The 15,381-nt window shown below is 41.2% G+C and overlaps 1 protein-coding gene across 7 annotated transcripts in view; it reads right to left on the reverse strand.

Annotated features, from left to right (window-relative positions):
• Positions 1–15,381, reverse strand: part of WWP1 (WW domain containing E3 ubiquitin protein ligase 1) — a 99,823-nt gene that overhangs the window by 2,430 nt on the left and 82,012 nt on the right. For all 7 annotated transcript variants that reach the window (XM_059723914.1, XM_059723913.1, XM_059723912.1 and 4 more), the window contains 6 exons: positions 11,465–11,598; positions 11,226–11,366; positions 9,660–9,780; positions 2,804–2,908; positions 1,263–1,359; positions 995–1,067 (listed from right to left, as the gene is read on the reverse strand). In XM_059723914.1, the coding sequence (XP_059579897.1) occupies positions 995–1,067; positions 1,263–1,359; positions 2,804–2,908; positions 9,660–9,780; positions 11,226–11,366; positions 11,465–11,598 (671 nt within the window). The remainder of the gene's footprint in view (positions 1–994; positions 1,068–1,262; positions 1,360–2,803; positions 2,909–9,659; positions 9,781–11,225; positions 11,367–11,464; positions 11,599–15,381) is intronic.

The following is a 15,381-nucleotide window of genomic DNA, read 5'->3' on the forward strand; positions in this document are numbered from 1 at the left end:
TTCAGACTGTCCTTGTATCATTGGGGGGAAAGGATGAATCATAGAGGAAGTCTGCTACATAAAACATCTATTATGAAGAATGGTGGGGTCTTCATTTGAAATACTGATCGAATTCCGGCAGCAGTAGAAAAAGCTAATGTTTTTCTGTCCATCACATACAACTTGTTTATAGGAGCAACTCTTTCCCTGAAATTCTAACCTCTAAAGTGCTGCTCCTGCCATCTTTAGCAATTACTGTCTGGCTTCTCTAATCAGGGAGGTAACATCTTTGATTTCAATATGGACTCACTCAAAAAGGCCATCAGATGAAAGCAGGGGAGGGAAGGGGAAGGGGGGAGTAGGAATTCAGCAGTAAATGAAGGAAAAAGGTGTTTAATGTGCTGGCGCCAAGATGGCATATAGAAAGAAGGGATCTTCCTTGCTCTAAGCAAACATTATTTATAAAAATAACAAAAAACTCCTACACTGGGAAAGTATAACAGATATAGAAGTCGGCTAGGGTACTGCGGTCTGCTCAGAGCTGTGGTTAAGCATCCACATTCTCAGATGCTTATCTAAGCTTTGAATGTTAACAGGGATTCTCACTTTATAATTTTTCTAGTAGCATTCTATACACTGTTGAGTTTCTCACTATTAAATTATTGTAATGAAATATATGACTATTTTAGCACCAGTTCTGATCTGGAGCTTCTATTTAAAAACGGAGAAGTGTGGGTCAAGTTTTCACTTATCTCACCTCCAAGGTATCCTATAACAATAAAAAGGAAAACAAAAGTTTTCAATACTAAGTAGTACACTAGCCACTCTAAAGCAAATGGAGATTAGGCATGGAGAGAAACTAAAGGCTGAGTCAACTAACCAAATTAGCTTTCATTTGATTCAGTTTTTACTGAACTGCAAAGCTATAAGAGAAGACATCTGTTATGATACATTAATGAAAACCAGATACAAAATTAAGTTTATAGTTACTCCCTGTTCAAATATTAGAACTCACCAAGTATGACTTCTTGGTAACCAGGTTTCCTTGCCAACTTTTTCAATGCAGAATTTCTGAGGGCCATTACTTCCTGAATAAAGAAAACAATAAATTGATTAAATTAACTTTTGTTTTGTTACAAACCTGTAATGGTGCCATAGAACTATTAATGTGTTTTACTGCTAGGTAACATGTAAACTAAAAAAAGAACCAGAGACTGTTGCTTACTCAGGATAAACATATCTATAAACTACAGCATAATATACTTTAGTAATATTACTCTTACCCATAAGCTCAGCAAATCCTCCCAGTGGTAATCGGCAAGTACCAGTGACAAACTGCAACAGTCGCATGCGAACCTCGTTGTCTGTCTCTTTTACAAACTAGGCACAGAAATTTAAAGTTACTTTAAAACAAAACTGAACAACACTTTGCTAACATAGCTAGAGAAAAATCACAAGATACAGGGAAAACTGATTCCATAAGAAACCTGAGAAAAATATACAGTGAGCTAGATCAGATCTTCCATCGTGACATGGCAGCAAAAATAAAAGACTCATCTTGGGTTAAATGCATGAAAGGATGCGGTAACACTACTATGCGATGCAGGCTGGTGCCACCTAAGAGGAGTAGAAAAATAAATTATTTAAGGCTTGTTTAAAAAAAAAGAACAAACAAAGTATGTGGCATATCCATCTGATTATTGCTATTTTGATTGTTGCCACTTTAATCAGCTGGCCAGCTCTAGCCATTAGGCTCCAGACTTAGATGGCACAAATAGCCATAATGGACTGAGTAGTTCAGTTTAAGCAGCTTTTACTATTCAGGACAGATAAAGCAAAGATACTTATCTAGCATGCGTGAGATGACACTAGGTCTTACTTTAATCTTGACCTTCTTAGAAATTAAATCTGAAATAAATACCAATACTCTAAAAATGTGGAAATGGTATCTGACTATTTCACCTTTGCTAAGAGTCTTTCAATAATTAGTTCTTTGGGAACTGCTACTTTTGTAACGGCTCAATCACTAGACCTTGGATTATGCTGAACAGTTCATGTCAGTTAAAGGATCCCAGAAGTTTGACTTTTCATGTTGGCTTCATATGGCAGTTTAAAACAGATTGTGTATCACATCACAGAAGATGCAGCAGCTGCTAGTGTTGCTTTCAGCATTCATATGAATTCAGGGTAATTTTTGGAATTCACTTCTCTTTTCCTCATAACTGACAAGACGTACAATCCTGATAGTAATTCTGTAGCAGTCACCATTAAATATGTCAAGATATTATCAACAGAACACAGGCTCCTTACCAGAATTTACCCTATACTTATCATAAAGTAACCCCAGATAAATGACTGCATTTAAGGCACTGTAATGAAAACCACTGTTGCAGCTAACAAACTAAGGAGTTCATTTTCTGAAAATGATGTACTACAGTATAATGATAACACTCAATAACTTTTATGGAACAGAAAGATTCTAAACCATGCAGATTAACTTCCCAATCATTTTTTTATCCAAGTAACCAAAAGTTTCTCTGTTTCCTTTCACCAGAGCCCTATAACAGCTGTCTACAAAGCTACAAACAAAATTACTGATAGTTTAAAAATGCACGCCATGGGCTAGAAGCAAAATAGTCTAAAATGGAAATTAAAATTTAGAGCAATATCCCAAAAGGGCTGTTGAAAATATTTCTGTTCTACCAATAAAAAGGCCCAACAAATTTCTCTCTAATGCATGACAATCAGATTACAGTTGAGAATCTGTCTTTATACTCACTGTCCAAGAAAGAACCAGACAACTCACATTTTTGGCGCATCATACCTGCCAGAACCATATGATCTGCTTGCTATTTCTGGTGTAATGACGATAAACAGTGTTCCTTTGCCAGTCTGCCAAATCAACTTCTTGCATCCCACAAAGCATAACCTTCAAGAAAAAAAAACAACACTTCAACTACTGGTCCACTGTAATGTGCATACCACGAGTTAAGCCCATACTCTAGTGGTAAACAATGATAAAAAATAAGGAGTTTGTTTGAAATATGTAACTAAGATCTTCTCAAGCTACTCCCCACCCTATACTTACCTTACAGCAGGGGTGGCAAATACATGGCCTATAAGCTAGATCCAGTAGGTCTTTCAGCTCATGTGGCTTCTTGCAGACTTAGCCCATGGGGCTCATCACTACAAATGCCTGAGCTGCTGCTTCAGCATGGCTCTGAAACCTGGGGAGTTAATGCTGCTCAATCCTTTCCTGCCAATATAGGGGTCTTTAACTGCTCCAGATGATTAAGAGAAGAGAAACGCCAGAAGAAATACAAGTAGCAGCAGCAGCAGCATTAACTCTCTGGACTCAGAACCGCACCTACTGCGTGGCTTCAGCAGCCACAGAAGCTAATGCCACTTGCAGGTCATCTGCTCCACAAGAAGCCCCACTGTCTAGATTTCTCCCACGGGGCCCACGTATTCAAGACCCCTTGACACACTGAGAGAACAGTTATAAAAGTGCTCTGAAGTTGAGTTTTGCACATGCTACTCACTACATTCAATTGAAATTGAGGGTGGTTAGTATCTTGCTGGAAGAAAATTAGCAGCCTGTAGAACAGGACACTAGGTGAAATCCTCTGATGCCCTTAGACAAAACTCCAAGTTAATTCAATAAGGCCTTTTAAGACAGAGTCCACTACTCTGGGAACATCCCCAACTAGTAAGGATATCAAAGACTATGACCACACTCTGGGAATGCTATTGCTTTATTTCAGCAGTAGCACTATGACAGCTAAGTTCCCTGGTTTGGATGGGATTCTTGCCTTCTACTAATTCATAGACTCATAGATTCATAGATGTTAGGGTCGGAAGGGACCTCAATAGATCATCGAGTCCGACCCCCTGCATAAGCAGGAAAGAGTGCTGGGTCTAGATGACCCCAGCTAGATACTCATCTAACCTCCTCTTGAAGACCCCCAGGGTAGGGGAGAGCACCACCTCCCTTGGGAGCCCGTTCCAGACCTTGGCCACTCTAACTGTGAAGAAGTTCTTCCTAATGTCCAATCTAAATCTGCTCTCTGCTAGCTTGTGGCCGTTGTTTCTTGTAACCCCCGGGGGCGCCTTAGTGAATAAATACTCACCAATTCCCTTCTGTGCCCCTGTGATGAACTTATAGGCAGCCACAAGGTCGCCTCTCAACCTTCTCTTGCGGAGGCTGAAAAGGTCCAGGTTCTCTAGTCTCTCCTCGTAGGGCTTGGTCTGCAGGCCCTTAACCATACAAGTGGCCCTTCTCTGGACCCTCTCCAGGTTATCTGCATCCTTCTTGAAGTGTGGCGCCCAGAATTGCACGCAGTACTCCAACTGCAGTCTGACCAGCGCCCGATAGAGGGGAAGTATCACCTCCTTGGACCTATTCGTCATGCATCTGCTGATGCACGATAAAGTGCCATTGGCTTTTCTGATGGCTTCGTCACACTGCCGACTCATGTTCATCTTGGAGTCCACTAGGACTCCAAGATCCCTTTCCACCTCTGTGCCACCCAGCAGGTCATTCCCTAGGCTGTAGGTGTGCTGGACATTTTTCCTCCCTAGGTGCAGCACTTTGCATTTCTCCTTGTTGAACTGCATTCTGTTGTTTTCTGCCCACTTGTCCAACCTGTCCAGGTCTGCTTGCAGCTGTTCCCTGCCCTCCGGCGTGTCCACATCTCCCCATAGCTTTGTGTCATCTGCAAACTTGGACAGAGTACATTTCACTCCCTCGTCCAAGTCACTGATGAAGACATTGAAGAGTATCGGTCCAAGGACCGAGCCCTGCGGGACCCCACTGCCCACACCCTTCCAGGTCGAAACCTACTGTGGCGGCGAAGCGCCCCCACAGGCGAGTGAGGGGGAGAAGAGGGGACCCACAGACCCCAGACCCCGCCCCCAGAAGGGCATACGTACCGGCAGAGGGGCAGCGGGAGGAAGAGCCGCATCCGCGGCTGCAGCCGTGCGAGCCGCCCTTACGCCGGCTCTGGCAACAGCTGTTCCCCGCGCGGCGAACAGCTGAGCCAATCCCAGCGGCCGGAGCGGCCGCTACGGGAAGATTTAAAAACGCTGGCAGGACAGGGAAGGAGAGAGAGCCAGGGAGAGAGAGTACGGGTGTGCTGCCCGTGCTGCAGGCTCTCGCACGGATTGTCGAGGACCCCGCCTGCGGATCTCAAGCAGGCAGTGTAGGCAAGAGCTGGAAGCCTTTCGCCAGCAGCCAAGCGAGAGGCGGTCAGAGAGTGCATGCCGAGGCACTCTCTCTGCGTCCTGAAGCGGCAGACGGACAGGAGGCAGGGGAGCGCCCTGCGGACGGGAGGAAAGGGGAGACAGCGGAGGCCCCAGGAGGGGACTGGAACCAGGGGAAGCACCCACCAGCTCCCCCTGGTTCGGAGGAGTATTATCTATAAGGGAGGAGAAAGGAGAAACCCCTCTCAGCAGGAGGGAGGACGACCGGGAACCGGGGAACTGGTCAGAGGCCATCATACTCGGCCTGGCAACATCTGGAAGACATCGCCCAGCGGCTGGCATGTGGACAGGGTGTAGGGGAGGCGGAGCCCCGTGGATCACCACGTCTGATAACCGTGAGTAACACCGTCTATCGGCAGGCCCCACCCAGGATAAAGATCTCCACTGGAGACCCCTCTGAAGGTAATTGAGTACATCCAAGTCATGGCAGGCAAGTTGAGGGGAGGGGCAACACCCCGATAGGCCAGGCGGAGCGAGGCGCAGGCTCCACACCGACCCATCTACCATAACTCTCTGGGTGCGACCCTCTAGCCAATTCGCCACCCACCGGACTGTGTAGTCATCCAAGTCACAGCCTCTTAACTTGTTCACCAGTATGGGGTGGGATACCGTATCGAAGGCCTTCCTGAAGTCTAAGTATACGACATCCACCCCTCCTCCTGTGTCCAGGCGTTTCGTAACCTGGTCATAAAAAGAGACTAGATTGGTCAGGCATGATCTGCCTGCCACGAACCCGTGCTGGTTTCCCCTCAGCATAATTTGTCCTGCCGGGCTCTCACAAATGTGAGCCTTGATAATTTTTTCAAAGACTTTGCCAAGGATGGAGGTGAGACTGACTGGCCTATAGTTGCCTGGGTCCTCCTTCCTCCCCTTTTTGAAAATGGGGACCACATTGGCCCTTTTCCAGTCCTCCGGGACTTGGCCCGTGCGCCACAAGTGTTCAAATATTCCCGCCAGTGGCTCTGCAATGATGTCGGCCAGTGCCTTCAGCACCCTCGGATGGAGCTCATCCTGGCCTGCTGACTTAAAGGCATCCAGTTCTTCCAAGTGACTCTGCACCATCTCAGGGTCTACGCAGGGTAGTCTGGCACCTTGCTGCTGCCTCTCTACAACCCCAGTGAGAGACTTGTCGTGTCCCTCGCTTAGGAACACTGAGGCAAAGAACTCATTGAGGAGTTCAGCCTTGTCCCCCCTGTCCGTCACCAATTGTTTCTGCCCATTTAGCAGAGGTCCTATTCCTCCCTGGGTCTTCCTTTTACTCCCTATATATCTAAAAAACAATTTCTTGTTGTCTTTTACTTGGGTAATAGAAGTGCATCTGCACTGGGGGTTTTGCTAGCAGAGCTGTCACATGAAGTTTTTTTACAGTTTCTCATTATTTTCCTAAATGTTCATTTTTCTGGTTGAAGTTTTCCAAATCTGGTCTCTGAAAAGCATAACTGGTGCATTGCCTTTAAGGATCTTAATTTCCTAACACTAATTTTCTCAAAATAGCCTTTTCTCATTTGTTTTTTTGAATTAATAAAAATGTAGAAACCAGACCACTGTTACTAGCGTAAAGAAAGGGTTATTATTCTAGTGATATAACAAAGTTTATGTATGTGTGAAAGAACCTTATTTAAAAAAAATCAAGTAAATTAATTGCTCATTGTCTATCAAGTCTCTTGACAAAGTGAATAACCACCAAGACGAAAACTCAATTTTTGCACTTGCATTACACAAAGTTAGCTCCAGAAACACTGCTCAAAAATGAGAGCTATTTCCATGCTCATACCTCTCTTACCTGAAAGTGTAACAAACATAATGAATTCACATAATGAATTAAATCCTATCACAGCTCTATAACATATGGCAATATTACACAATTTTATAGTTTGGGAAACTGAGGGCATATCTTCACTGCAGCTTCTACTGCAATAGCTAGACCTTTACAGCTATGTCAAGAGTTCTCTAATGAATACACAATACACATTGCCAAAAAGGATTAATTTTGTTGGCAGTTCATTTCTCAAAAAAACTTAAGCCAGCACCCATCCTCTTCTGTCAGTGTTGTTACATCCACTGTAGAAGTTTTGTAAGAATACCTCTGTTGGCCAAGGGGTTTAATTTTTTCACATTCCTGCCTGACAACTCTTTCAGCAAAAGTCTGTAGGGTACACCTGGCTCAAGACAAAGAACAGTTTGTTTTCAAACCCACGCCTAATGTTTATGGCAGAACTGGAACAGGTTAAACATCTCTTCCTTCATTCTTTTTCCTGTACTTTAAACACAAGTCAATTTTTAAATCACTGAAATCCTCAACCTATGGAATAAAAACATATCCACAAAGGATGAACAAAACTGAAGATAAAATGCTAGTGCTATAGCCTCCAGTACTTAATCAAGTCTATTTATGTAATCTAAAATGTTAATAATGACATTTTATCAATAGCTGTTTCACAATGTCTATTTAACAATAATTGTACTCAATATTATATTAGTAGATCTGAAGGAGATGCTAATAAAATCAACCCTAAGTACCATGAACCCCCAAATATTTAACAACCCAGGTCAACTATTTTTCAATTGGTATTTCACCTTTACCATTTAATGTTATGTTTAAAATAAATTGTTTTCCCTTTTCTAAAAAGTAAAACACTTGTAAAGTATAATTTTGTGTCCAAGTAAAACTGTTTTTTCTTCACTAAAACACAAACTTGCTTATTAAAAAGTTTTTACCCTTCATACAGTGAAATCTGTAAACTAAAACGTATAGATTTCATAGACATTAGGGCTCAAAGGGACCTTGGAAGATAATCGAGTCCAGCCCCCTGCTTCAGGGGTAGGAAGTCAGCTGGGGTCAAAGGATCCCAGCAAGATAAGCGTCCTAACATTTCTTAAAAGAGTAAAGAGTAGGTACTTGCCCCACCTCTGGAAGGAGTCTATTCCATGCCTTGGGGACTTAGACAGCAAAGAAGTTTTTCCTTATGTCCAACCTAAAAAGGCCTTGAAGGACTTTGTGACCGTTGGTCCTTGTCATCCCCTGGGGCACTGGTGAACAGATGTTCCCCTAGATCCTGATGCACACCCCTGATGTACTTATTGGCAGGTACCAGGTCACCCTGAGCCTGTGCTTTTCCAGGCTGAAGAGTCCCATGGCTTTCAGCCTCTCTTCATAAGGTCTATTTTCTTGTCCTCTGCTCACATGTGTGGCTTTCCTCTGGACTCTCTAAAGCTTCTCCACATCTTTGTTGAATTGTGGAGCCCAGAACTGGATGCAGTACTCCAGCTGTGGCCTTACCAAAGCCAAGTACAGAGGAAGGATGACATCCTGAGTTTTACTTGAGAAGCATCTATGGATGCAAGCCAGAGTTTGGTTTGCTTTACCAGCTGCAACATCATATTGGTGGCTCACGTTCATCTTGTGGTCAGTCATAACCCCCAAGTCTTTCAGCCATGGTGCTAAAGAGCGTAGTAGCACTTTTGAGCCTATAAGTGTGCTACGAGTTTTCTATTCATTTCTATGAATGCTGAACTTCTAAATATATCTAACCTACACCTATCTAAATATGAACATAAGAAATCACTTAACCTAAGTATTCTCCCCTTTCCCTACCTAGATTTCCAAAATCGATGTAACATTTTATCCGCATTGTGTGTTATTAAGTACTGGAAAAGTTCCATAGGTGCTGTTCAAGACTTAGGATCCCATTATATAATATTTGCAGATGAGATGTAAAAAGATGGTTCCTTGTCTGAAGACACTAGGTACTTGTAGTTACTCCATTCTCACAATCTTTTATAACCACCCTCAAATTCTTTATGGCTACAATCTTTTATGGTTAAGACTTGGCTCATTTTTCATCTTTAGATTCCAAAATTCTTCACAAAACAGATCAGCATCATTTACCCCCATTCTACAAAATGTGAACACATAGGGAGGGGCAGTCACTGGCCCAGACCTCACCCAGTAGACAAGATGCAGGATCAGAAATCGAATCCAGGTGGCCCAAGCCCCAACCCCAGTACCCTATCTAGCAACAGTAGTTTTGATGGTGGCTGCTGGATGATTACAATAAGCTCCATGCTGAGGTTGCTATGTTGGATAACAGGTGTCTAGTTCTAGAGGTTGTGGAGGGGATCAGCTGGAGTGAGAGCCAATACAGAGGGCAGTACTGAGGCAAGAGGATTTAGGGGTGGTATTCTTTTTACTGTTACATCATAATCTGATCCAAGGAAGTGCCCTACCTTCTTCCCATTTTTAACTATAGCTCTCTTGGAAAAGAATTTATGGCTGACTGAAGGTGGGGGAGGAAAGGAATACCTGGGGTTGCCAAGTAAAAAGAAGATGGGAAAACTTTTCACTTGTGAGATTTATGCTTACTTATCCTTTAATCACATCCTTCCTTAACAACAATATGCTAACGTTAAAGCCTCACCTCCAACTCCTTTTCATCAAAATACTGTAACCACTGCAGGGGAACAACTTCATTGAAACCATCAAGGAAAGCTTTGGTTTGGTCTCTTACTCCCCGAGAAAAGCGCCACTCTGCCATCAGGCTGCAAAAAAATAAAAAATACTGTGTTAGGAAGCCTTCTTGTGTTTAAACATACAGCATCTACAGCTTCTTATTCTGCTCTCCCTTATAACAGTGTAAATTCAACAACTTATTTGTGAAGTTACTAGTACTTTACAGTGACGTAAGAGAAAGCACAATAAATTTCATAATGTTTCAAAACAGAATCTGGAAGAAAATATCTTGGTTTGAATTTTTTTCTCCTGTCCAAAATCACTTGGTATTCTACTTTAACAGTGCTATTGTATGTTGTACTTCAAGATGAAAAATCTTACTGGGAAGGGAATTAGTCTGTTTAAGAACAAAAAATGACATACCTTACAACTGTTAAAAGAAGTCTGTCTTTTAAAATAATTTTTTCCAGTATTATAGGCCAATTCAGCTTGCTCAAGAGTTTCCATAAGACCCAGTTCACAGTTGTTTAAAAATCTCCCCAGACAGTACCACTTTCTATTGAAAGTGTCTGTTGCCAAATCAACTTTTGGGAAAGTTTAAACTAAAATAGTTCATTAGAGGCAGTTACATTCTCTGACGGGTTTACTGACACTAGTTTGTGATCCACCTCTTCAGAATTCCCATGTGCTCCCTGGGCTGCACTGCACCAGCCCATGTAGCAACAACCTGGAGCACAGTGGTCATTTGTTCCTCCTAACTGCTGGGGGTCAACAAGTACAGGAACAGCTAGGAAGCTCTCTCTCTCATGCTGCCAATTCTTCCTTTGTTGGTGCCCAGACAGCAAAGGAAAATTAGAAAACAATAACACTGCAGTACACATTTGCTGAGTGGAAGGATGGCACAAGGGAGTTGTAAGGAAATATGAGTAGCACAACAAAAAAAAGGAAGAACAGGACCAAATTCAAAGGAACAATTATGATCTGACGATTACAGAGAAACAAAGATGAAGAGGAAAGGGAAAGGAAACAGAATAGGGTGAGCAAGAGCAGAGAAGGAGAGAGACTGCCTTAGGTCACAGGATCACAACTGTGTACTTGGATCACACTGCCCTACCAAAACTGGAATTGAATCCAGGACTTCACATTCCTTTGCTGTTAGGGAACAAAATGCGTGTCCCTCCCCAACTTTAGTTTTAACTGCTATAAACTTGTTTATAGTACTCCATACATTACATTATATTAGTATAATTACATAATATATGATTGCATAAATGTAACCGATACAAGTAATATAAAACCTCTCACTCTCAGGTCATAAATTCCTGAGAATGAAAAGGAAAATTAACTTTTGGTTATTTTCACAATGAAATATATGTAAATGTGCTGCCAACACAGACTGATGAAGAAAAGCTGTAATTATCATGGCTTCTGATTCATTAAATATGTAAAGAAATATTCAATGTACCATATAAAAATGACTAAAGGCAACAGAAGAAAACAAAATAGCTGGCACATTTCAATACCTGTAACTTACCCAATATATTCTTCTTTGTTCTCCTCCGTTACCAAAATATTTGAACCTCCTGATTTCAGCTCATGGGAAGTAACTTTCCCCAAAAGCTCCATGTCAACACAGAAGTACATTTCTAAGTTACATTCTTCAATGTTGTTGTCCCTGGGGGAAGAAACAAAAAAAAAGAAAAAATTAAACAAATATACATTTTCACTAAACTAAAGGAAAAATATTAGGGGGAAAGGGAAAAATCTACAAACCTTATCCAAATTAGGGAGTTATAAAATTCAGTATCAATAGATTCCAAATCCTTAATAGTAAGTTTCTTATTTAGCATGCGCTTGTAGAATGGCAGAGAAAAACCAGTGTCAATAAATTTTCCATGAAACAATGCCTGTAAATGGGGGGGAAAGAAATCTAATGTTCACCAGAGAATTATTTCCACTTATTCTTTCATGGCAGAAATAATCTTTGGGAAAGAAGATGCACATAAAGCGCCTATAAGTAGCTATGCCTCAAAAAAAAAAAAAAAGGAAAATAGCAAAGATGAAGAAAACAATATAATTAACTGAGCACTAAAATAAAGCCTAAGAATCTTTACTACCATACAAGCTGAAAATTCTTAGTTATATCATCTTCCTTTGAAAGGGAGAAAGCCTGCAAAAAGAAGAAAATGACAGTAACTTTTGACATATTTCCTTACCTTCTGTGTAGGTGAGTATATCTACCAACAATTATTTGAGACTATCTGGTACTATTGCTATATACAAAAAATAGACCAAAAGGATTATTCTTGCAGCTTGCAGGGGAGGGACAAGTTTAAAACTCAGTCACTGAACTCCTCCTCGAACAGCCTTATGAAAGAGATCTTACTCTCCCAGCTGGATTCAAAATTATAATTAAAAAAAATTTTTTTTTACTGTCATCCCTACTCTCTGACTGCATATCCACAAAGAACTGCGCTGGTTATTGATACTATGTTATTTCAATTGAAGTAACATCAGCTAAGTACTTTCCAAACACATAAGAGAACACAGTCCCAATAAGAAAAGTGTTCTAACCTATTATATTTCACTCACTATGAGGACTGTCATTTCCTTTTTTATAGTCATTAACATAACCCTTGTATTTTAATCAGTAAAACATTATTCCTTCTAATTATGTTGGGCATTCCTTTCCTGTCTTATGTCTATACACTTTAACAAAATCTAATTTTTATTCATTCATACGATCTTTGCAAGATAATAAACTATGTTCTTTCTATTTACCTAGGTTTGATAGCAAATCTTTTAGGAAGGAAATTTAGAATGCTGAAAACCATTAAACAATTTTACGGCTAAGAGCCCTATAGACCTGTGAGAAGGTTGGGCAGCCACCCTAGATGAGCTCTTAGAAGGTTTTTAAAAGTGACACGTGCTAATATGAGTGCCCGAGTAATTATAAAATTCTGATTAGTGACACTTCACTATTCATTTAAGATGCATTTTGATCACAGAAAGTATAGTCTATACTAATATGCATTAGCTCCCACATATGCTTGGCAAAATGTAGTGGAATTTGGATCCAGTTTCTTTTTATTTTCACTTTCCATTAATGATCCCAAACTTAATCAGCTTTATCTCTCTTCTATGTTGTATTTGACTGGAGCAATCCTAAAATAAAAGTTCCCTAAAACATGAAAACTTCACTTCTTGCAGACTTGCACTTCTATGAAGATACCATACATTCTCATCATGAGCTATACTAAATTACTTTTTTCCTCCTGAAATTAAGCAGCTACTAAGATGATTAACACAGTTTTTATTAATGAAGACAGGGCTAACAGCACTGTCAGTGCTAAAGTCTGACTTTTCAGTTGCTTGTAATGTTGGCAAATGTTAACTGTTAGGTTTGGAAATGTAAACGTCATTGCTAAACAGGAAATGAGTAAAATGTAACTCCTTGCCTGATACCTTCAGGAAAGAAACCTGCTGGAGCCTTGTCTCTGCCTAATCTGCATAGTTACAGAGCAACCTTTTCCCAAATGAACTCTGAAACCCAAGGGAACCTCACCCCACCATCTTTCACCTCCCCTGTGCAAAATGAAGTTACTTTTTTACCTGGGAGAACTATTACAAATCATTGAATTCTCCTCTGCCTGACAAAGGGTGTTTGGAAGCAAAAACTTGCAAAGAGAGATTTTTTTTTGCTACTATTTAGGTCTAATAATGAACATCACCCCTAGCCCAAGAGTTTTATCTGCCTCTGCTTTTTAGACCAACATGGCTACAACCTATATCCCTGAAACTTTTAGGTGTGAATTTTGGCAGACAAACTCCAGCGAATTTACCTGTCAAATGCTAATGTATCCATACCGAGCATGCGCAAATTGAGACTGCACAATAGCCAAATGGAGGCAAACTCTCTTAACTTCCTTTACTAAATTTAAATTCTTTGCTCTAAAGCTTGGAGGTGCCACAATTTCCCAATGAAAGGAGCATGAATTTCTGGGTGTTTTGGAAGACAGTGGGGGTGGGGAGAGGAGTACTTTGGGTACTAACTGCTTAATTTTTTTCCTAATCTTTCTCTCAAAAGACACTGAACTGTTTTAACCCAAAATTTCCCAAGTTCATATAAATGTAGCATAAACACTTCAGCTCAAACAGTTGGTAAATGTATTAGCAACTGCAAGCACAATCCTTCCTAAAAGGAAGTAGAGGGTAACCTTAATTAAGGGGGTAGTACCAGCCCTGTCTAGAATAAAAGTATATCCAACCATTGAACTAACAAGACAAAGACACATAACTACTCTGAACTTCCCCCTGACCTTCTCTGTGTTCTGTCCTTTGGTACTGTAAGCTCTTTGGGGTAGGACCAGTATAATTCTATGGGTCTCTATCATGCCCAACCCATTTCTGGAGGTCCTGAAAATATTCTTTATTATTCCCAAAACACACAAAACAGGAACAGTAGAAAACAAAAATTCTGAATAATTTGTAACTGATATTGGTTCTGGCCATATGATTTAGTAACCTTAAAAGTAGGACGATTCAAATTTAGGGCTCCCTTCTACAGTCCTTGTCCCACTGATGTCAACCTGACTACTTGCACGAGTAGAGATGACAGATTATCATCTCTTTCTGATATTTTTGCTATGGACATAAGAAACAGAAATCAGGCCTTGGATTTAATAATCTGTCACCATCCCTGCCTACTGCATGACGTGTTCATTTGTTGAGGGTTTGGACAGAAAATCATCAACAACCCTTGTTCTTCCATTTTCAGCTTTTACTCCATCTCTCTTATCTATTGGCTGCCTGATAATTTGTCTTAGATCTAGGGTGACCATCCGTCCCAGTCTGGCCAGGACAGTCCCAGATTCTATAGGCTAGTCCAGCCTGGTTGGTCAAAAGCCCCAGGCCAGAGTCCAGCAGGAAGGCAGAATGGCATGGTGTGTCAGGCAGATGGGCAGGCAGGCACCGCTGCTGCAGTGTGGGTGCAAAGCAGAAGGATGCATGGTCACCCTAAGATGCTATATCTGAAGTTCATATTCCTTGCTCCTGCACAGACACAGCAGCAGCGGTACCTGCCTGTCTGCCTGCCTGGTGCACCATGTTGCTCTACCTCCCCACCAGACTCCAGCCCAGGACTTTTGACTAACTGGCCAGGATGGGCCTACAGAATCTGGGACTGTCTCAGCCAAACCAGGATCTATGATCACCCTGCTTATATCCTGTTTTTATTTACATACAGATTTTTTACACAAACATTGGTTCCATCTGACTCTTAGCTCAGCTGTGTCTACTGCTCTCCCAGATATCTGAGAAAAGGTACTGTGATATCTGAAATCCTGCCTATGTCTATACCAGTCATGCAGCTGGTCCAGTAAGATACCAGTCACAAAAATAATGTGAGAAGCAAGTATTTCCTGGACCATCACAACAACATCACTTCAACAGATCAGCAACATACTGGAAGCCATACTGTTTTAGACCAATGCAACTCCCCTGAAAGTCAGTGCTATGTAGCAAAGTAACTAAAGGGTGAGCCTGACCATAATATTCTGAAAATAAGCATCAACAATGAAAACAGAATAATTTATTTTTAAGAGGTGGCTTTGAAAAGAATAATGTTGAGTCTGAGATCTTTAATAGTTAAATACTTCTCTTGCATTTGGCCTCTTGCTTTATTTTCAAGT

Source organism: Alligator mississippiensis, chromosome 3, assembly GCF_030867095.1.
Source record: "Alligator mississippiensis isolate rAllMis1 chromosome 3, rAllMis1, whole genome shotgun sequence".
In the NCBI taxonomy this organism is placed as follows: domain Eukaryota; kingdom Metazoa; phylum Chordata; order Crocodylia; family Alligatoridae; genus Alligator; species Alligator mississippiensis.